Source organism: Mizuhopecten yessoensis, unplaced genomic scaffold, assembly GCF_002113885.1.
Source record: "Mizuhopecten yessoensis strain PY_sf001 unplaced genomic scaffold, ASM211388v2 scaffold4583, whole genome shotgun sequence".
NCBI classification, from domain to species: Eukaryota; Metazoa; Mollusca; class Bivalvia; order Pectinida; family Pectinidae; genus Mizuhopecten; species Mizuhopecten yessoensis.
Window position 1 is genome coordinate 782272 of NW_018405619.1, and position 23259 is coordinate 805530.

The 23259-nt window shown below is 33.4% G+C and overlaps 1 protein-coding gene across 5 annotated transcripts in view; it reads left to right on the forward strand.

Annotated features, from left to right (window-relative positions):
* Positions 1-20607, forward strand: part of LOC110449349 (inversin-like) — a 73732-nt gene extending 53125 nt beyond the window's left edge. For all 5 annotated transcript variants that reach the window (XM_021496155.1, XM_021496152.1, XM_021496154.1 and 2 more), the window contains 5 exons: positions 5367-5504; positions 15732-15835; positions 16203-16289; positions 16459-16596; positions 17213-20607. In XM_021496155.1, the coding sequence (XP_021351830.1) occupies positions 5367-5504; positions 15732-15835; positions 16203-16289; positions 16459-16596; positions 17213-17331 (586 nt within the window). In that variant the 3' untranslated portion in view covers positions 17332-20607. The remainder of the gene's footprint in view (positions 1-5366; positions 5505-15731; positions 15836-16202; positions 16290-16458; positions 16597-17212) is intronic.
* The last annotated feature ends 2652 nt before the right edge of the window (positions 20608-23259 follow it).

Here is a 23259-nt window from a genome sequence, read left to right on the forward strand (position 1 = left end):
TTTTCTCCAACACCAAAACCTGACACGTCCTTAAATGACCATAGTTGTGAATTGGACGTAAAACACAAACAAACAAACACTTTTAAAATGAAAGTAGACCCATAAACTGTAGTAATTGAGCTTGGTTTGTCTACACTAAACAGACTAAGCCCTATAGGTGTCCCAGTGTAGATGGTAGTAATTGAGCCTGGTTTGTCTACACTAAATAGACTAAGCCCTATAGGTGTCCCGGTGTAGATGGTAGTCATTGAGCCTGGTTTGTCTACACTAAACAGACTAAGTCCTATAGGTGTCCCAGTGTAGATGGTAGTAATTGAGCCTGGTTTGTCTACACTAGACAGACTAAGCCCTATAGGTGTCCCGGTGTAGATGTAGGTATATACATGTGTGTCATACCTATATACCCGGTACACAAGCTTTGAATTGAACTTATCAGGTGTGAAACACACATTGGTTCGTTGTAATCCTAAGTGTTGAGGCCACCCACAGGTACCTCTAAAATAATGCATGAAATATGATTCTAAAAATATATTGTTTTTAATATACATTATGTGATATTTGAACGTATTCATATATTAGAATATGTAAGTATAAAATAGATTTTGAAAAAAAAAAATGTATGTAAAAATTAGATACTTATATAGGAATTTGATAAAAATGATTGTTTGGAAAAAACCCAAAAACTGGAAAATCATCTGTCACACATGCTTTCAGGCAAACCAAAACAAAATATGTATCATCAGGGATTCAGACATACTCAGGTCTGAGTTTATAGATGGTCAGAAGACATGGATATTTCCTTAAGGATCCCCGTACCACTGGAAATAATGTCTAAATTCAGAACATCAAATTTGAAACTCCCTATCGAAACAGGAAAATGGACAGGTGTCCCAAGGGAAAATAGAATATGTCCTCTCTGTAACATCGATGTTGGCGACGAATTTCATTATTTATTTGTAATAACAGTCAGATCACGGAACTGAGGCAAAAATATACCTAAGTATTACTATAATTATCCGACGACCATGAAAATGAAAGGAATGTTTCAAATATGCAACACTGTTCTCCTTAAAAAAGTTTGTAGATTTCTGGTAACAACATTGAAAATATTAATTATGCTGTAAATCCTGTTATATCATAAGTTATACAGAATAAGATATTGTATTTGTATAAATGTGATCGCTTGTACCACACTAAAGTGTGTCTGAGTGAAATAAAAACTTGTGAAAGCCAAAAACTGTATCTTTGCATTGGAAACTGTGTTTCAGGCACTACTATATAGTTTTAATAACCTAAACCTTGCGGCACTTTTATAAAAAAAAGTAAAAGAGATGAAATAAATATAAAAATAATCAACAACAGTGTTCTGATTGAAATAATTCAGCAGGACTTATATCTGGGATTCGAACCCCAGACTTCTTATTGTTATACTATCACTCTAGCCGAATGAGCTACCTGGTCGACAGGAGTGTCCTGGCCTGTTTTGCTACAGTAACATTGAAACAGAAGTTAAGGGGAGACAATTACTGTATATAAGAAAACACACAATGCAGTGGGATGGGGATCCATAACCCTTTCACCTCTGTAGACCATAATGGACTCATCCAGATCAATGCATAGTAGAGTCTACTTAAGTTACATAGGGGTGAAAGGGTTAAGTTATGGATTATTCCTCAACTCTGATTTGCGGATATATACATCCTTGTTATCAACTTTTCTCAAAAGAGAATAGAATTCTGCTAAACTTTATGCCTTCTTGAATAATGGCAATATTCATGCCTTATTCATAATGATTAGATATTACGTGAATATTTGATGCTATTTATTTTACAACAATTATGAAACAATTATATCAACTTATCTTAATCATTCTTGTTGGCCCTTGACTTTAGTGTACAAGGGTTCCTAACCCTTTCACCGCTGTGGACCATAATAGACTCAACAAGATCAATGCATGGTAGAGTTTACTAAAGTTACCTAGGGGTGAAAGGGTTAATGTGGGAGGAAACTGGAGTACCCAGAGAAAACCTGTGTGGCTGCACGAGCAGGTGATCGGGACACCATACTTTTTCACATCCAATCGGGGAATTAAAATGGCTGTCTTGGTGAAAGTCAAGTGCACTATCCACTGTGCCAACCAATCACCCACAAATCTTTCCCACAAACAAAGGTAATATTAGTATGTTTCACAGTATAAAGAAATACTGAAATTTCAAACCATAATGATGTCAAAAGTTATGTAGAGTTGTCTGCCCTTGATCCTTATTGACGTTAGACCCTAGCTAGGTTTCTTAGTTATATATATGGTATGTCTAGATCTAACAACACCACCTGTTGTAGACACGTACAGTCAAACTTTACATTGTGGACACTTCCGTACCCCTCTCAAGAACATTTACACACTCGTAGGCTCCTTCACAAAAGCTTTTATATTAAATATTGTGAACACTTTTAGAAACTTCTCCATGAAAGGAATTATTTTGACGTTGGAGTGTCTCCAGGGTCGTTTGAAAGTTAAATGTCTAACATAATAGTGTATGTTACGCTACCGTAACATTCCTTAAATTTTGATAGACTTTTAATTCCTTCCATTGAATAACGTACTCCACAAGTTCAAAAAGACACCTTTTCTGTAGATAGTCTTGCTTTAACCCTTTCACCACTGTATACCATAATGGACTCATCCAGATGAATGTATGGTAGAGTCTACTCAAGTTACCCAGGGGTGAAAGGGTTAAATTATTACCCCAACAATAACAACAAAATTTAAAAATAATGCTGTTCTTCTTTCATCAGTTTCACAATTTTGAATGATATAATGATATCTTTAATAAAACACTTTACAGAAAGAATAATTTTCTTCAAAATTGTAGAATATTTATTGATATGTTTACTTTTGAATGGAGGGTAAGGTGGATCCTTTTGTGTGATTTATATTGGTATGAAACTGATCACCATTAAATGGAAATCGAAGATCTAGGCCGGTCTAGACTTTAATCCTTATATCACCCATCTGCCTGGAGCTATAAAGATTGTGTATGGCATTGAAGTGCTGTGCGAGTAGAAAGTGCTGTGCGAGTAGAAAGCCGGGTAAGATAATATTGATTTTAAACGGATTAATACTATTAGAGCCCAAAGTTTCGTTTCACTGCTATAAATCAAGAGTGGAGAATTTTGAAGAGGAATTGTAACAAGTTTGACGTTTGCTTTGACATTTTCGTCACCATTGGAATGTGAAGGTAATTTGTATGTTGCCAGGGAGCATTAATGCTATGATTTTCGTTCAATTTGTTAGAAAATGAAATTCCTTTTAAAATTGATTTCAGTTTAAAATTGAGGATGGTGAATTGTTTTAGTATTTCTATTACCGTGTTACAACCAGACCGCGGTACGCTTAAGAAATGTAGACTATTGTGTCACTTAACCATATGTCAACAGAAATAATTTTTATGGTGACAAGTTTTGAACGTTAATATTTTTGACCCGGAATAATTTGTATAAGGCCGGAACACATACTTAGTCATAATAAGATATATAGTTGTTTAACAGTTAGAATTCAGCCTGGATACCTGTCTTTGTTTTGAGACAAAGGACACAGTTGAATTGTTCGGGACATTCTAGACGTTATCGGACCTATAGAGGCAATACCGTACAGTGCCTTAACAAACGGGAGGCCATACTGATTTCTGATATACTGGCAACATGTAAAACAGATATTCAGATTTGATCGGATATTTACACAATTATTCTTTGGAATTATTACATATTTTTTTGTGGAGATATAAAAGTGTCAAGATTGGGAGAACGATCATCAACGTTGATCTACCCAGGGTCCAATATGGCTCCCCGGATAGGTTGGTATTATCGTTAACGTCCGTCCTGTGTTTGGAGATTTTATGTGCTGTGAATGATTTTCTTATTGGATTTAGATCCGTAAATCTTTAAAATTTCTTTCATTTGGTCAGGTTTTCAAATATTTACATTTTAATGTATTTGAAGTCACATGGTTAAGTGAAATGTACGTAAATATTGGTTATGGCATACAGTAGTTAACGTTTAACCCATATAAACTACATGTATTTTTTGTGTAGTGACAGCTATAGAATCTGTGTGTTTAACATAATTTTTGTCATAGAAAGATATCAAAATACATGTTGATCTTTGAAAGTTACAGTATGTAAGTTTTTGAAGAATTTTCATTTTAATTCAAGATAATTTACGCTGGAAAATGGCGGTATTTGTTCTAATAACACGATATAGCTAGCTATGTTAGGTTGATCTGTGTCTTCGATGTGTTTTAAATGACTTTGTCATAGAAATAAGTGATATAAATAATTGGAATTTATTTCAGGTTAGCTTTCAAAGAACATTCTTTGTAATTCATTGTTAAAGATATATTATAAAATGGTGGAATTTTTATAATATTTAGAACGTATATGGTGTATATTTAGTCGGTGTATGGTTCATTAGCTCTGGTGTTGAGTGGCCAGGTACCCTTGACACGCAGTATACCAGACTTGGTGACAACCCATTCATACTGGAGTTTAATGTCGTTTAATGTCGCAGGATTTATTGGTTTATTACCAACAGAATTCTTTTCCTGTCAAAATTGAACACTTTGTATCTATATAAAATTCCATTCCATTACATAATGATAACGTAAATTTTACCTGTGTTTATTGATAAACTATAGAACAGCTTTATTTGTCCAGAGTGAAATTGACGGACTCTTTATGTGTGACTGTTGAAACGTTATTGGGTTATATTGATCAGGCAAACAGCCTTTCATTTAGTACGGACCTCGTAGAAGACTTTTAAGTCTCAGCTATTTTTATAGATAAAGGGATATAGAGACAGAAATAGTAATCTCACAGATCACACAGACGTCGGTCCACAATCTTGAGTTATGAATATAAAGTTTATTTGTTTCACAACAATTGTGAAACAAGTTTTCTAACTAACACTTATCTCTCTTGTACGCCTGGAAGGTGCACAGCGGGTCTTAATGTTGGAGGAAACTGGAGTACCTGGAGAATTTTCCAGCTACAGAAATAACTATATATCACTCTCATTTGATCCCTCCAAATCAGACCCCGACAAGGGGAACCATATAACAAACAAGGTTTCTTACCTCATTCAACCCTGACATTTCATAATGAACTATCCCAACCTATGATTTGGAAGAATTCAAATGTGTCTCCAGGGGTGAAAGAGTTAATGGCACTGGTATATTCTTCTTCATCCCACAAGATGTGGTTGAATATTACTTTTCTTGTTTCCCAATTTGCTAGGTGCAGCAGAATGGGATAATGAACATAATCCTTTACAATAGAACTAAATGATATTTTTTTTTTCATTCTCCTTAGTTACAAGATGCGGCAGGTTGGGATCATGAAGGTCGCCAAGCAGTCCATAAGGACCATCCGACTTCGTGCGGGCGAAGATGAATTCGAGCGACAGATTGCCGCACTCACCATCCAGTTGGCATGGCGTAAATACTTCAGGTTAGTACCATAGCTGTCACATAATTGGTCAGTATATATATCTGTTTGGATAATTGGTTTACTTTATTAATCTTTATACTGTATTTTCCATTAACCACCCTTCGTCTTCTGTAAAATGAAGAAGAGGAACACATAACTGTTCAGTCATGTGACCATCGTGAATACTGAATGAGGTGGATAGCAGATGTCAAAAACCCAAGTTGTGTGCTATTAATAAATGAATGAATAAAACTGGACCCTCAACCCCCCCTCCCCCTATAGCCAGGAGTTTCATTTGATTAGTATGAAAAACAGTTATTTTGTCTCCTCAAATAGACAACATCCCACAGACCGTCATCTTGTATATATGATTCATAGCTTTATATGGACAGAGATCAAATTTGCATGCCAAACAGCAAAAATCTTTGTTCCCCTTCAAATTTCCTTATGAAAGTTTTCTTGCAAAAATCAGTGTTACAAACAAAATTAAAAATATAAAATGCCTCACCAGTTCTTTGTTCACTGTTAAAGTGCTCAGTTGTAAAATTTGCAAAGTTACTCTGACAATTTTTACATTAAAGACAGAAATATGTTTACCTGACTGGATATAGACAATTGGATAAGTTTAGGCTAAATTCTGTATAATGGTATGAACTTCTGAAATGTTGTGTACAAATACATGGTGTCGTCTCATTTCCTTTGAAGGTAATCCATTGAGAAGATATATTTTTAAAAACATTAATATGTTAAAGAAGTTACTCAATTCATTTCGTTTTTCAGCCCAAATGGAAATATTTAGAACATATGCAGAGTTGCCTCTCTTTGGTCTAAATACTGTCCAATATTTACTTTGAAGCAAATCAATATTTTTGAAACATTTTCTTGGCGCTGTTTTCATCAAAATACAAAAACTTTGTGTGATAACATTTAATCTAGGAAAGATCCATTAATTTTATATAGTGCAGGTGTTCCAGAGAAATATGGGAAATGTGTTTACATTTGTATAGGTAGACTAGAGTTTTTACCTAAAAAGAGAAAATTAATGAAATTTTATCAGTGGAGGGGAGCTAACTCTTCAAGTGTAATCGCCAACATGTATGATTCCAAGATCTGAAAACAATTATGTTGATACTAGAAAATCCATGATAGGACTGAAAGTAAATTGAGGTGAGGAAACAGAGAGATGAAGTCAATTTAGATGTCCATGACTACAGAACAAGAAGGACAATGACATTGTAGATATACAGGTTTAACTCACCCCCTACCCCTGAAATTTCATAATGAACTATTCCAACCTTCGAATTGGAAGAATTCAAATGTGTCTTCAGGGGTGAATGAGTTGATGCATTAACTGGTCATTTCTACACTAATATGTATCACAGTTGTACTTATAATGTGTCATTCTTCTTCTTTTTCTTCTGAAAGCAATTCCTCTTGGAAAACTTCCTCTCCAAAAACTGATTCTCCAAATAGTATTTCTTCTGAGAAAAGAATTATAAGATCTGCTGGGTAAATTTTCTCTGATGGCATTTCTTAATCACTGCACTTGTCAATTCTTTAAGCTTGATTGCCTCTTTATCATTATCTTATTATCCCACCAAAAGACTTTTTCATTTTAATTCTTTTCCAGGGAAACTTGGTGTTTCACTTCTTAAGTTGAGCTTCATCTTATAGTTTGTTATTTGTTTCAGTTATAATTTCACTTTGATCTTCAGATATTTCTATTTTGGGAATGATATTGTCTTCAGATTTTCACATTAAGACACATCATTCAAACACATTTGCAATTTATAGTAATTTCTTGTATTTGTTTGTTTTAAATTATATTTCAAAATTGTTTTTATTTGCATAGATATTGTGGTCGATGTTACAGGTTAAAACAAATGGTTCACCTTGTATGCTGTCTTGTTATTCCGAAGACATGACTGTTTTGCAATGATGTCTGAAAAATCTTTTTTCTTAAATCTTTAAAAGTTTGTGATACCCATATTCAAACTTAACGAACTCATATTCTTTAAAAGTCAACGACAATCACATTCATTCAAAGTTAACGATACCTATATTCAAAGTCAACGATACCTATATTCAAAGTCAACGATACCTATATTCAAAGTTAACGATACCTATATTCAAAGTTAAGGACACCCATATTCATTCAAATTCAATGGCACTATCACATTTGTTCCAAGTCCATGACACCCATATTAAAAATGTTCAGGGTAAAGATCACATGATTTTGACATATGTTGGTGTGTGATACTTGTCTAAGCTAGGTTTGAAAAGCTGCTATGTAATATATCATATGTTAATCAATATTCACAGTAATTACACGAATCAGTGATGCAAGCATATTTCTATTGTATGTTTCATCGAGAAATTGATTCCCTGGTGAAGTTCAATAGGAACAAGTTTTTTCCATCATGGGTGCTATGGAAATCAACGCTGGGGACCTGATCAGTGCATTCATAAGTGTTTGATATATATTCTGCTGTTATAGTTGTGACACCTTCCATAATACTCTGCTTGTACTTTTAAAACAGTTTTTATCAGGAATTATTTTCAAGTTGTTTCGTATGAACGACCCAAATAAAATAAATATTTTAGATTTTTTTCTAGGGAAATAAAATAGGAAACAAAATTTGTCATCCAAGGAAAAAAGTTACAATTTACTATGTAGGATGAAGTCTGCAATTTCTGTTTACTACCATGTCGATAAGTTGACAAATCTTTGTCTAAAACTGTCAAGTTCAATATTAATGAGATGGATTACAAAGTGTTGTTAGTTTAATGAAACTTAAAAACATATTTTCTGACTTTCCTTGGTTCCTGTTGTCATATACATCACAGTATTTGTGTTGACATCACTATTTGTAAAGTAATAAAAGATAACTCCTTCAAATATTTTAAGATAAATAAACTTTCATATTGATGATCATTTGTCTGTGATTTTCTGGGTAGATAGGAATGTTTTCTGTTAATTTCCAAAAAAATATAAATCTTAATTTCCAAATTTATTAAATTTTCACAGGATTTTTTTTTTAATAAAGAAAGAAAACTGGAAAGCTAAAAGCTAAATTCGAAAATTGAGAAATCTTGGTTTTTGGAGTTTCTTTTTAAGGTCCCGAGTACTTTTCCTAGCTCCTGTTTTAGTCCGATTGGTTTTTGCATTAAGTTAACTATACATGAACAGGACAGTACATGGGTCTTTACCATTATTGATAGTGGTCTAATGGAAGTCTCCACGATCCCGGTACAGATATACGGGTGGCTTTTGTGTCACCATTGTTTGTCTGCAGAACATGGCGGGATATTGAGAACACTCTCCCACTCTCTGCCAGCCAATTACAGCCGAGCTATTATGTTCCAGCTTCCCTATACTTACCATTGAGTATATAATTAATCAACAATTGGATTTTTTTATGTGGATCAGAAAATCGTGCCCGGATTTTATCGTGGTTGAATTTTGAACCAAGTCGCTATAATGTGATTGTAAAACCTAGGAATTCAGGGTTGGATTTTTTTTTCAAAATCATAGATTGTTACAAAATATCAACTATATCATTAACATGTGTGGAAATTTGAAGGATGCATTTAAGGTTGGTATCATTTTATCGGGAATCTTTTGGGCACCTTTCAATGTTCCTTGTAGCTATATGTTGTTATATAAATCTTGGCGTCCTACAACCAGGAGTTGTACAATTCTAACCTAGAAGGTTTTATGTTGTGGGGCTACTGAACATTTTCATTATTTACTAGGAAAATATCGGACGGGCAAGCTAGTTTTCTAAAATTGATATAAAAATTGTGTATTCCTGGCTTTGTTTGACGTACACAGTCATACAGTTTGTACAAATATTTCTAACATTAAGTGTCTTCTGATGGTGTGAATAATTTAGTGCTTTTTGTACTTGATGAAATATGGAAGCTCAAAAACAATATACATTGATCATGCTCAAAGAGACAATGCACTCACAAATACAGAATTTGCCTTGTTTGTAAGACGAAAAAGCTGCTTTAGTCCACACCAGAGATTTTTTGCTTTTTTGGAATGTTTAAAGAAAAAAAATATCACAAATTAGCCACAATAAGCATGACACCTTATTGCATTTTATTGAATATTAACCTATTCACCCCTAAAGTCACATTTGAACCTTACCAAATCAAAGACTGGGCAAGTCCAATTTAAATATGTAGGGGTGAATGAGTTAATATCATTATAATATACTAGTGATTAGTTTATTCAACATCTGTTTCATAATTTCAACAATTCTTATTATATATAATACCATATCCCCATAGAAATTAATCTAATTTCATACAAGTTGTTTTAGAAAATTAAGTAGATACTGGTAGAAATCTGAAGAACAGAAAAAATGATTTTGTAAAATTTTGAAGGGTTGATTTTGTTAATGAAGGATTACAATTTGAAAATATTTTTGTTCAGGATTTTTTTTCATAAATGAATTTGTTTTGGTAATTAAGCTTTAAAATAAAAATTGCAATATTTTACCTAATGTGACTGTATTAAGTTCTAGATGAAATACCATATTAATCTAATTAATTCCCCATTTTATAATGATTGCCTATTTTCTATTGATTCTTCTGAGTGTTACTTATTTGTAACGACCAGACTTTGACCTTTTGACCTGCATAGAGAGATCTAGTTGGCTGTTTCTAATAATTGTTAGGCGTTTCCCCCTTCCAATTTAAATTTTTCCATTTACCCATTTTTTCTTTCTACACCAGGGTGATTAATAGAATGACTACGATAGGACGAATATCAAACATTTCCCTTTCAATTAAAAATGTCTTATTACCCATAATTTCATATAATAACTGGCGAATCACAATGCTCAATGCTATAAATCGTGATCTGTAATTTATTCATGGTTTTAGCCTTTATTTACAACGGAGATCAATGTAGGATTTATTGAGTTATAGTGTTATACAAACAGTTCAACATCGGCTCAACATCCTTCAAAGAACTGTCATCTTGAAAATTGAAAGCATAAATACTCAAAATGTCATTTTTCAAAACATTTGAAATGTTTAACTTTTTTGTGCTTTTTTTGTCATGTTGACATGATTAATTTAATCTATCAACACTAAATGTTTCAGTGTAATTTCAATTGTTTCAAAAATATTTACAACACAAAAGGAGTTGTGTAAGTTAACCATACTTGTAGCTATCATTCTCTTTGGCCACTTTTGATTTTAGTACATATATAGATTTTATCATTGTCTGACAGTTGGTTCATATGGATTTTTCACTTGTCTACAAAGTTGTGTTAACATGGAAGTGTCGGAATATTTGGTATTTAAGTGTCTGGTTCACTTAGTGTCATTCACAACAAGTTTGAATGCTGTGTCGATATGCAAAGATGAGAAATAGAGTCTTATACTGTATCTGTTTATAATCGCACACAAGGTCAGAAAACAATGTATATTTGCAAGAAAATAAGCTAGATTTTTTACGCTGTGACATTTAGATTTTTTCAGTCGGTGAATTACAATTATAAAAAGTCTGTTCAGAATTACTTCAGTATAGAAATGATGAGTTATCTCCCCTAGAATATAGAAATTACTTCAGTATAGAAATGATGAGTTATCTCCCCTAGAACATAGAATCCAGATTGACCTTCACCTATACTTCTTTACCTCCTTATTGTTCCAGAGATTGAGTATATTGGTTTGTTGGTACTGGTTGAGTGTGGCTACCATTATATAAGAAAAACCTATGTTGCCCATTACTGAAATTGACCCTATAATAGTATATCGGCTAGATATTGTATTTTTATCGTAAATAGAAATTGTGAACTTGTTAAGATCGAGAGCCAGCAAATACATGTGACATGGGATAAATTGTTGTACATGGAGAAAAAATTGATGTGATGTTGAAAGAATTTGTTGGAGAAAACGTTGTCTCTTTTGTTTGAAGGAAATATTAAATTAAGATAATTTATGAATTAAATGTTATATCTCTTTGTTTAGTTTAACACGGTAGTTTAGTTGTAGGACGCCGGGCTCGTGACCTGAGGGTTACGGGTTCGAGTTCCAGCACAGTACTGTATTAATGTATCTTTGAGCAAGATGCTTTAATTACTCCGTTTGTTCCAGTCTACCCAGCTGTAAATGCGTATGTGGTTAGGCAGTGCTAGAATTGTAGAATGCTAACTGTGAGCGCCGAAATGGCAGCACCAGCTGTATGCTCCCCAGAGAGTTGAGAAAGATGTTAGCTGGTTGCAAAGACCATATAACCACAGCTAATATTTTGTGAACCACTTTGAGACATATGAACTAGGTTGTGATAAAGCGATGTATATAAGAACCTGAAATTATTATTATTATTCAGATAGAAAAAGAAATTAGAATTAATTCAAAAGGAAAAGAACTTCAAGCTGACCATACTTACCTCAACTGTTTGCTTTGTATCCCCGTTCATTACTGCAGGCTTACGAGGAATTTAAGTTTAGATTATAAATTTAATAAGTTCTATAATCCTTATTCCTGCACGTGAGATTTAAAAAACGGGTATTAATAAAAATCAGTTACGGCGGGGATTAAAACTAGAAAATTTATTAGTCACCAAATGAAACCACCAGCATTCAAGACCTATCAATGTGGTTTGCGAAAAGTGACTGTGTGTTTTCAATGGTTTAAGAGGCTTATGGATTTGATTTTTTTTCTAGTAGGCTTCCAGACGTTAGTAAAATAACAGGTTGCTGAACGTATGAGTATAATAATTTGCTTTAAACCCTTCGCACCAGTGGGGTGTTAGAACGTTGATACGGAGGCTGCGTATCGCTGGACAGTGTTACTGGTTAGAACGTTGATTCGGAGGCTGCGTATCGCTGGACAGTGTTACAGTTCTATAGTAGGCAGTACATTTAGGACGGAGGGAATTTTTGTCGTTTTAAATATGGTACATGTAAGAAGAAATCAATAGATTCCCGAGTGATTCTGTATCAGATTTCCAGTAAACCTCTGTTGTTCAATAGGAAGAGTTGTTCTGTGCCTTTCCATATATGATGTTTGCAATCTGATGGATTCCGACACAGTTTATTGAAAACGTTCTCTGAAATGGAGGTAAGTTGTATATATAATAACATAATAGGTGACTTGAGATGGCAGTGGACTGTTTATTAGTAGTAATCAGATTTACATGTCTCTGTACGTATACCTGTGGATACCACATGTGTGTCAGGTATTCTTATAAAGATACTGTCATTTTTTCACCGTCAGAAAAAATAGTTGTATGTGTATTGCATTCGTTGCAATTTTTGAGAAATAAATTTTGAAATGTTTGGTATTATTTTGGGAGTGAAGCTTTTTAAGTCTGCTGGGTTGTGACAATTTATCTACAAGGTACCTTTTATTTACACTTGTAACTTTCGAAAGAATTGATCTACCCACAACTACCCATTTGTACACCTGTATTTTAGATATAATTGATCAACTTTGATTTGCACCTGTGTGTTGAGAAGAGTTGATTTGATCAACTTGTAACATTTATTTATACACCCTTAGTTTGAGGAGAATTGGCCTACCTGTAACTTTCATTTAAACACCTGTATTTGGGGGAGAATTGTTCTACCTGTAATTTTCATTTGTACACTTGTATTTAGGAGTATAATTGATCTACCTGTATTTGTACACCTGTATTTAGGGGTAAAGTTGATCTACCTGTAACTTTCATTTGTACACCTGTATTTAGGGGAAGAATTGATCTATGTGTACCTGTCATTTGTACACCTGTATTTAGGGGTAGAATTGATCTACCTGTATTTGTACACCTGTATTTAGGGGTAGAATTGTTCTACCTGTAACTTTCATTTGTACATATGTATTTAGGGGTATAATTGATCTACCTGTATTTGTACACCTGTATTTAGGGGGAGAATTGTTCTTCCTGTATTTGTACACCTGTATTTAGGGGTAGAGTTGAGCTACCTGTATTTTTACACCTGTATTTAGGGGTAGAGTTGATCTATGTGTACCTGTCATTTGTATACCTGTAGTTAGGGGTATAATTGATCTACCTGTATTTGTACACCTGTAGTTAGGGGTAGAATTGTTCTACCTGTAACTTTCATTTGTACACCTGTATTTTGGGGTAGAATTGATCTACCTGTATTTGTACACCTGTATTTTGGGGGAGAATTGATCCAACTGTAACATTCATTTGTACACCTGTATTTTGGGATAGAATTGTTCTACCTGTAACTTTCATTTGTAAACCTGTATTCAGGGGTGTAATTGATTTACCTGTATTTGTACACCTGTATGTTGGGGGAGAATCGATCCAACTGTAACTTTCATTTGTACACCTGTATTTTTGGGGAGAATCGATCTACCTGTATAGACCTGCTGTCATTAGGTATAAAGACTACGGGTAGATAATCAGAATTACCTGAATTGTGTCGGCAGATCAGATAGTCGGATCACCCCTAATGATCTAAGACGATAATTTCTTATCTCTTAAGCTGAGAATCTTTAAAAAAGTACAAATTGGAGTGTTCCCCAAAAGGTAAATAAAAATGCTTGGATATCTGTGTTATATAATAAGTCAACAATCCTTAGGAGGATTTAATGATATACTGACAGGTCTAATTACAAATGTCTTACCAGGTATTCCATTAACTGACTAAGGGAGGACAACTCTTGAAAGATTTTCAGGGGCTGTTGTGTAATGTTTAATACTGAACAATCTAGGTTTCATCAACCAGAATAACGAGAGAAGTGATTTGTTAAAATGAGAATAATTTTCACAAGGTTTTGGTTTAAAACAACATTTCTAAATTTCTCTTCAAGTTATAAGACATCTTTAATGTATTACCTATGTACAGTTTATTGAGAATGATGTTAATAAATAAATCTTTGTTTCAAATTCCATGAATGACAAGTGTTAATACTGAAAGTCTATTGCAGTAATTTATATATGGACATGAATATATTAATTAAATGTGTAAAGGAGGCTGTTGGACAAAACAAACATGGATCCCGGAGGGCCTGCTTGATTCCTTGAATGAAGTCATACCTATAGTCTGTATAAATTAACGGCTAGTGTAAGATTTATTCCAATTCACCGAAGGATCTTAGATGCCGGAGACCACATATTTAGTAGAATTACTATCACTTTTTTTATTTGCATACTAAGATGATTTGTATTGTTGACAGTTTATTGGGGTTTCCAATCAATAATACACAAAACAAGGGATATTTTAAGATAGACTTACACAATTTATCCTATTACGAACAGAAAGCTTTTGATTTATTCATTTCAGCAAAATTTGAAATCTAGAAATGTTGTTTTAAGATAGTGGGTTTTTACTACATTTATACATATAGCCTGTTGGAACTTTATACAGATTGTGGACAGATTGTGGACCACTGTTCTTTTCACAGTAGCCTCTTCAAATACTTGAAATTTGATCCATGAAGCTAATGGAGTTATTAGCTGTGATTATTGATTAATGTGTCTGGTAGAGACTGCATACCCCAGTCTGAGTTATTGTGTACAAACATATATGTGATATGGCCCGTCTAAAAATTCACTTTGGGTTTAAATCTAGCAGCATACATTTTACCTGTGGATTGTGTCATGGTTAAGGTTATATGCTACCTAACAAAATATACCTGGGATTTGTGTTAAGAGTTAAGGTTATATGCTACCTAACCAAATATACCTGTGATTTGTGTTAGAGTTAAGGTTATATGCTACCTAACAAAATATACCTGTGATTTGTGTTAAGAGTTAAGGTTATATGCTACCTAACCAAATATACCTGTGATTTGTGTTAAGAATTAAGGTTATAATATGCTACCTAACCAAATATACCTGTGATTTGTGTTAAGAGTTAAGGTTATATGCTACATGTAACTTACACAATATATATGTGTTTTGAGTTAGAATTAAGGCTATCTGCAACTATACACATCACACTATTGATTCGTGTTTGGAGTTATTTCCCTTGAAGGTAAAATTGCATCGATTTGATTATAAAATTTTAATGATAGATGTATAAACATGGCCCCCTTATTATGAATATAAAATTAAATATACATATTTCTAATGCTAATAGTGAATAATTGATTATATTCACATTTAAATATACATATGATGCATAATAACTAATCTAATTAGTTTTACATGCCATTATGAATATTTAAATTAGATTTTTATATCCATATATTTGGTTTTGAATATTCAGTATGATTTGCATATTTATGATTTTTTTTTTTTTACAGACGTAAGCTGCTGAAGCAGCTACACCCGAACAAGCGTCAGCTGCGTATGTGGGATCCGGAGGTGATCGCCATGAAGCAGGAGTCGCTAGTACGACAAGTCTATGGTCAGTACAAAAGAATTCAAATTAGGAAGGGAATAAGTATGGGATGGAAGATTTTGTCACTTTATTTTTTTTCTTAATATATGATGATTAATATAAAATTCTGGAACAAAATTTAAGTTTCTTTCTTCTGTTTCGTGAAATAGCAGGATAAGAGCTGAATATTTTGATAGAAAATGTGTTTCCTTCGGCTGGACATAGTCATCATGAATGATAAATAGAATCTTAAACATAAGAGGAGCATTTTCGTTGACTGGTATATACTTAAACATTACACAAAAGACTGTAGACAATGATAGCAAAATACAACTGATGTTAACCATTAATGATGTCTTTAACAAAATCCTGACTCTGTATTTCCACCTTTTAGGAGAAAACCTCCCAGCCCCATTCTGGCACCCCATCCCCAAACGCCCAGTACGGCCATACTACACAAGGTGGATCCCATCTGCTGCAGGTTTGTTTATTTTAGAGTCCCTATATAGCACAGTAAAACATTATATTCACATTACATAAAATCCAATATGTTTAAATTCTATTCAAATTTTTCTTGATGGTTCCGCAAAGTTCAAAACATCGTAGTTTGATGGTAATTGAAATAAGAATGTCATCTTTCTTCTTTAAAGCAACGTCCTATAACTTTGCCGTGGATAGATACCATCCGCTGATGGCCAAGAAGGGCTACCTCCCGACCCCTTTCCTGGACATGATGGGACACCCAAGGGACTTCAACTGGGGTCCACTGGAGGATGAGGAATTCAATGGTAGGCTTATGTAGCCACGATAATCTCAACGCTTAGGGTTCCCATTCAAAATGGCATTTGCCATGATGTTGAGGGACGTTACAACTCCTAGCTGTCCGAGGACATTCAACCCACTCATGTTTTTATAATGGTTGTACAAAATGTGTTTTAACATATGCATGCAGTTCGTTTTTTTTGCTTAATTTCCATCATGAAAGAATCCATGCAAGAAATATAGTAAAAACATTAATATACTGCCACCATGTGTCCAGAGAAAATTTGACACTATAAATGGGGTTTGGCGGTAAATTGAGGGAAATGTATAAAGGAATTCTTATTGACAGTTAAATATGTTGGCAGTAAATGAGTTGTCAAATCTAGCGAGGGGCATTATATCAAGGTTTTACTGTACCCTGTAAAAAAGTAAGCTTTTAGCCAATTCAAGTTATGATATATTTTAATATGTTTACGTAGATCTAGTAATACAGATTAAGTTTCTTTTTCGTTGAGCACAATGATTCTGATTTTACCCGTTTTGTTTTTAGAGGAACTGTGCTATTTTTATTTTTATTTTACTCAATATGTTTGTAGAGAAACTGTACAATATTAATTTTGGTTTCACTTGATTTGTTTGTAGAGAACTTGCGCTATATGCGGGTTCCAAGTACAGCTGGAGCGAGGCAGTATTCCTATCACATGAGTCGTACCAACACCACCTCAGGAACTGTTCCAACGCGTAACTCAAACAGGATGTAACCAGGGAAACAACAAGCTGCTGCTATGGCAACAAATATAGTTTATCATGTGACCGTGGCTACATCAGACAGTCACAACGGAAACAAGTGTATTAAAAGTTAATCAGTCTATCATCATGGCAACAACCAGCTGCTGATATGGAAACAGTTTTGTTACCATGGCAACAACCAAATGCTGCTAAAGAAACAAGTGTAATTATAATCATATCGTCTCTGTGGTTACTTTAAAATGGTTAATGTGACCATTAAACAGTTGAATAGCAAGTGTTACTACATTATCAGGCTTGTGGTAATAAATTGTTACCATGACAACCAGGAAACTGTATACAATTGTTGCCATGGTGTTAATTGATCAGAACCAAGTAGTCTCCATAGTGATGTTAAACTTCAACATTTACGTCATGTGATGCATTATGGGAAATAATGTCAATAGAAAATTATATGGTTGGATTAAGGTAGAGAGTCCCAGCGCTGTGTGTTGTATATCTCCAACAAAGAAGAGTTCAAGTTTATATCTGACTTGAAGTAATTTCTAGACTTCTTGATAATAAAGCACAGAGCATTTCCATTGCGCTAACGGACAAAATAATTCTAAAGTGGTACAATTCCTAACAGCGCTTGTTGAAACATTGAAATGCCATTTAGAGGCCAGCATTAAGTAGAAAAGTTGTGGGACTCTTTTCCTTAAATTGTTATTCTTGGCTGTTTTAAAACAACTTCCAAATAATTTTCTGAAAAATTTTAGGGAATACTTGGTGAAGTACACTTATGTATGTATTCTTCAGATAGAAATGTTTCATGTTAAGTGCTTGGATTACATATATATATGAGGAGTAGAAATAGTATTGTGCCATGTATTTGCCAAATTTATCTGAATAGATTTTTTTTTACGAGATACTACATATACATGTTATAAAGGGGAACAATTCAAATTAGAAACTACGAAAAATGGGTGTTGACCTGTACCTTGGCTGTTTTACTGCTATTGGCCGTGTACGAATAAATTATCTCTCAGCAGATCAGTTTAATTCAATGTCATGTATTTTGATCTATCTTAAAAGATAATATACTTTCCTATTTATGTATCCTAAGTTAAACCTCATCTCCTGCCCTTAAATTCAAATTTGTAATTGGTAATTTCAATCTGCCAGAGATTGTCTGGAATCAGGATAAAATTTGATCCATGGAATTTATATGATATAAATACAATCTCAAGTAGCTGTAGGTTTCAAATTAGCACGGTAGCTGTTGAACCACTAATCCTATACATTGTTATGTATTGATGTATGCGACTCTACCTGTTCCCAAGATCTTATTAGCAGCGTTTTTGTGTGGCAGAAGTAGATTTATTTTTACCAATGTTTTTTTTTTATCTTTCCATATTAAAGGTGCCTTTTATAATTGATTTAGGATGATGATGTCTCTAAAATGTAGTTCTAATAATTTAGACAAAAATAAGAAGGTTGACTCATTGTATTTTTTGTTTGATAAGTTGAGGCCATATAGTTTGTGATTTACTCATTTTAAACGTTATTTGTACAGGTTTAGAATTTCCTCGTTAACTTACCTGGCCTTACATGGACAGGTAGGAAATATTTGTTGTTTGTACAGGTAGAATTTTCTCATTCTTATCTGTCCTGTGTACAGGTGGGTATCTTGGTTAACTTATATTACCAGATTGCCTCACTAACTTACCTGTCCTTCGTATGTATAAGATATCTCGTCAACTTACCTGTCCTTTGTACGTATAAGATATCTCGTTAACTTACCCGTCCTTTGTATGTATAAGATATCTCTTTAACTTACCTGTCCTTTTTATGTATAAGATATCTCGTTAACTTACCTGTCCTTTTTATGTATAAGATATCTCGTTAACGTACCTGTCCTATTTACAGGTAGGATTTCTTTGTTAACTTACCCGGCCTTTGTACCTATTAAGGTATCTTGTTAACGTACCTGTCTTATTTACAGGTAGGATTTCTTTGTTAACTTATCCAGCCTTTGTACCTATTAAGATATCTCATTAACGTACCTGTCCTTTGTACGTATTAAGATATCCCGTTAATGTACCTGTCCTATTTACAGGTAGGACTTGTTTGTTAACTTACCTGTCATGTATACCTGTTTAAGTTGTGTGAACGTCATCACGCCTTTAGTACAATTTTTTTTTTACACAATGTGTCATGTTAAATATTCCCAGTTCATTTTAATATCATTGTACTTTTTATCCAACTTTGCCTTTAGACCTGGTCGGTTTGGTTAACTAATCAAACTGGAATCTGTGTAGGGAAGCTATGTGTATATTTGGGTTCAGTGGAGAGTTAGGGATAGCGGTAATTACATCCAGCATCTCTTGCAATTTAGTAATGTTCTAAAATAAATAGAAGACCTGCAACATTTCCTAGGGTACTTATGAGGTATAACTGATTTTTATGAATTCTCATATTTCTATTAATTTGGACAATTTGAAAGGTTAAAAAGAACAGCAATATTCCAGTAAATGTATATACAGGAACAATAATTTGAAAATTATTCAAATTTATTCAAAACATTAAATTTTTATGTAGTTTGAAATTTTATGTGAATTTTGTTTTAATTTATGATTTAAGTCTCATTGAGGAAACGAGTCTGAGTTTGCAGGTAATTTCAATAGAATATGCAGCTGTCTATATTTACAAATCACATCTTTGTAGAACCTGCTAATTTTTATTATTATGCAAAATATTTATTTTCATATTATTTTTGTATTATACCAACAGAAAGGGTTGTTTATCCATTAATGTAAACAATCGGTTTACTTACCAGGTAACTGAGTCACTGGTTCTATTCTGGATGTGTATTTTATCAGTAAATTACACAGACACGAAGGATTGGAGTTGAAAAGAGAAATTCTGTAAAGTTTCAATTTCAAATGATTTATAAAATATCTTTAAGTAAGAAAACATTTATTTCTGTCTGCAGAGCATATTGTTGTTTATTATATGAATCATTTTCTTTGTTATTTGCACGAAGTCTGAATCCGTCCATTTTGTAAAATCCAATCAGCTGACTGTGATAAATGTATTATGCAGCCCTTGCACCCCTCTTTTACAATACATTGGAATGATCCTTCAAGGACCGGTCTAGTGTATATAAGGGGGGTGAAGGGTTAAAAATGAAATGAGTTTCACATTATATGTCTTATTGCTAGATTTATGTTTCAAATTATAAAAAAAATATTGTCAATCAATTTCTGTTGTCTTACAAGAAACGTTATAAAATAGAAATATTTATTAAATCTTTTGTTTGTGTTGTTTGTTAGAAATTGCATGTGCAAAGATGTTCAAGTTACACAGTAAATTTAGACCTAAACAAGGATATCATTGTTTAACAAACAAAGTCTACCTACAAATCTTCCCCTGTATAACAGACTAAAGTCTTCCCCTGGATAACACCAGGCTAGGCTAATTGATTTAAATGGTTTTTTTCTTGAAAGCATATATAAATTCTCTCTTGAAACTTATATACATGTATGCAATTACTCTGCATGGTTGTAACAGCATTATACAGCAAAGTTAAGTAGGGATACTCTTGATACATAACTACATATGTGCCCTTTATATTTTAGTGATAATCCCCCTTTTTGGTTGAGTTGCCTCCCTTCCACGAAATACACCCTGCACCAATTCAAGAGACTAGTTTCCTTCTGTCAGTTTTTGACAATCTGTGAAGTTTGAATTGTTGATTAGAATTTTTAAAATTTACCAGCATTGAGTCTGTTGAGATTTATGAAGATAAGTTGCCGACTTTTATAATTATAATGTTAAATTTGACGAGTCTATTGATCACTGATTAGCTGGATGTACATGTAGATAGTTTCCTTGGTGTGTGTGCAGGAGTCATATTTAATTTAGCCAATCAGATATTGTCTATAATGTTAAGCCGTTCAACATTGAGACAGTACATGTACTTGATTGGATGTGTTCATTCACAGATAGCTCAGTTGGTTAGAAGTCTGTCTAGAGAACTGAGGTTCAAGGTCCGAATCCCAGTGTTGCAGAAACGGTTTGTAACTCAGACGGCTGTGTTAAGTGCCCAACTAAATGTGATATCATTTTGTGCATCTTTGGGATCATTTTGTCGAAGAAACTGGAAAAGTCTAGTGGACTGGGTCAATATTGTCAGCGACCAGATAGCTCAATTGGTAGAGCGTCCGTCTAGAGCTTGGAAGGTCCCGGGTTCAAACCCCAGTCTTGCCATGCATTTTTCCTCTCCTATTACAGTGGTGCCTCTGACTAATCCTTGTTTCAAGTATTATGTGTATGCTTAGCAAGGGGATACCCGAACCTGGGTTGTAAATAGTTGTGTCTTTGGGGGCGACTACTAAAGTAACATAGGGGTGAAAGGGCTAAACCGCTGAACAACCCGCTAAGCCACAATGTGCCAAATCTGTAAAGTCAGCTGTCGGAAATCATAGACATTTCGCCCACTAGCACTCTTATACGTACTGCAGGCAGTCAGGGGGACGGGTAACATGTTAACCCATTCCGCCCCTAGTGGATATACAATAAAAGATGTTCACCCACATTCAAATAACAACAAACATATTTCGATTAAATTTAGCAAGTTTTTTAATCATTTTTTTTTTTTTAATGATCAGAAGCACTTTTTAAAATTTTTAATTTGCATGGATTTTTAATACATTATATACAACAAATTATACATAGTTCAACCTACCCATACACATATATGTTCTGATCTAGTTGTACAACAGACCTTTATATATAAGGTACGAGCAATTATCATACATGTATGTACAAAGCTATCTACAACACAAGCCAACATATACAATAAGTGCTAAATTAAACTTGCAATATGTTAATTAATTTAATTAAAAACAATATATCAAACTTGATAATAATAATAATAAGCTATAATAATAAGCTAATTTGTATAAGCATCACAGATTTGCATAACAAGACATGAGAAATTAGCCAAGTCAATTGGCAGTTTGTAAATATATATTTATTATATACGTTAATGTATTGTTTGTATCAAAAATCACCTGTCAACCCCCATATCACAATATAGAATATTCCAATAACATTTGGAAAGGGAAGGTTCACTTTTGAATTAGGGGGTGAACAGAAGATTTCATGATGGATTAAACTCAAGTCTTTTTTTTAGAGAAACCTTGGTATTACCTGAGGTTGTACATTTTCTTTGGAAAGATTTTCAATTGATTAATTACACATTGATAAAGAAATTTTGTCAGAACTGAAAATAGGCCTTTACTTTTAAATCCGTAGAGAATAATTAAGTGTCAAGTCTTCAAACTTGAAACATGTTTGATTGATTGATAGGTTTTACGTCCGCTTCACTAACGAGATATACTGCTCAAACTAGGCAAGTCCATAATTAATTTTCAATAAAAATACAATCCAGTACAGGCCATTTTATATATAAACATGTTCAGAAGAGAAAAAAGTCTTTCAAACATGTCAATGTTGCAGCTTTTTCAATACATAAAATGAGTTGACTACAAAGTCATATTTCACTATACATACCAAATCTAAAGGCCATAGCTGAAGTTCAAGCTTATATTTGGATTTGTAGGTGCTGTTTTTATTTTAATTTTCTTACTTAAAAAAGAAAAATATTTATTTAACTCCAAAGGTGAAAATGTAAATTTAGTTAGCATTTAGGTTAGCGTTTATAGTTCTTCTTCTTACGATCATGAAGTCATATCGAGATTACCGTTAAAGCACGTATATTGAGTATAAGCATTTTGCAGGGAGAACTACAGGTATTAAAAACATTATGCAATAAGTAAGAAGTATACAATAATTCTACATCTCTGAGGCCACGATCCCGATTAACACTACACCAAAGAAAACATCAGTGTCTTTGATTTTGAAAGCAGAGTTGATTCATGTTTATATAAAATGTG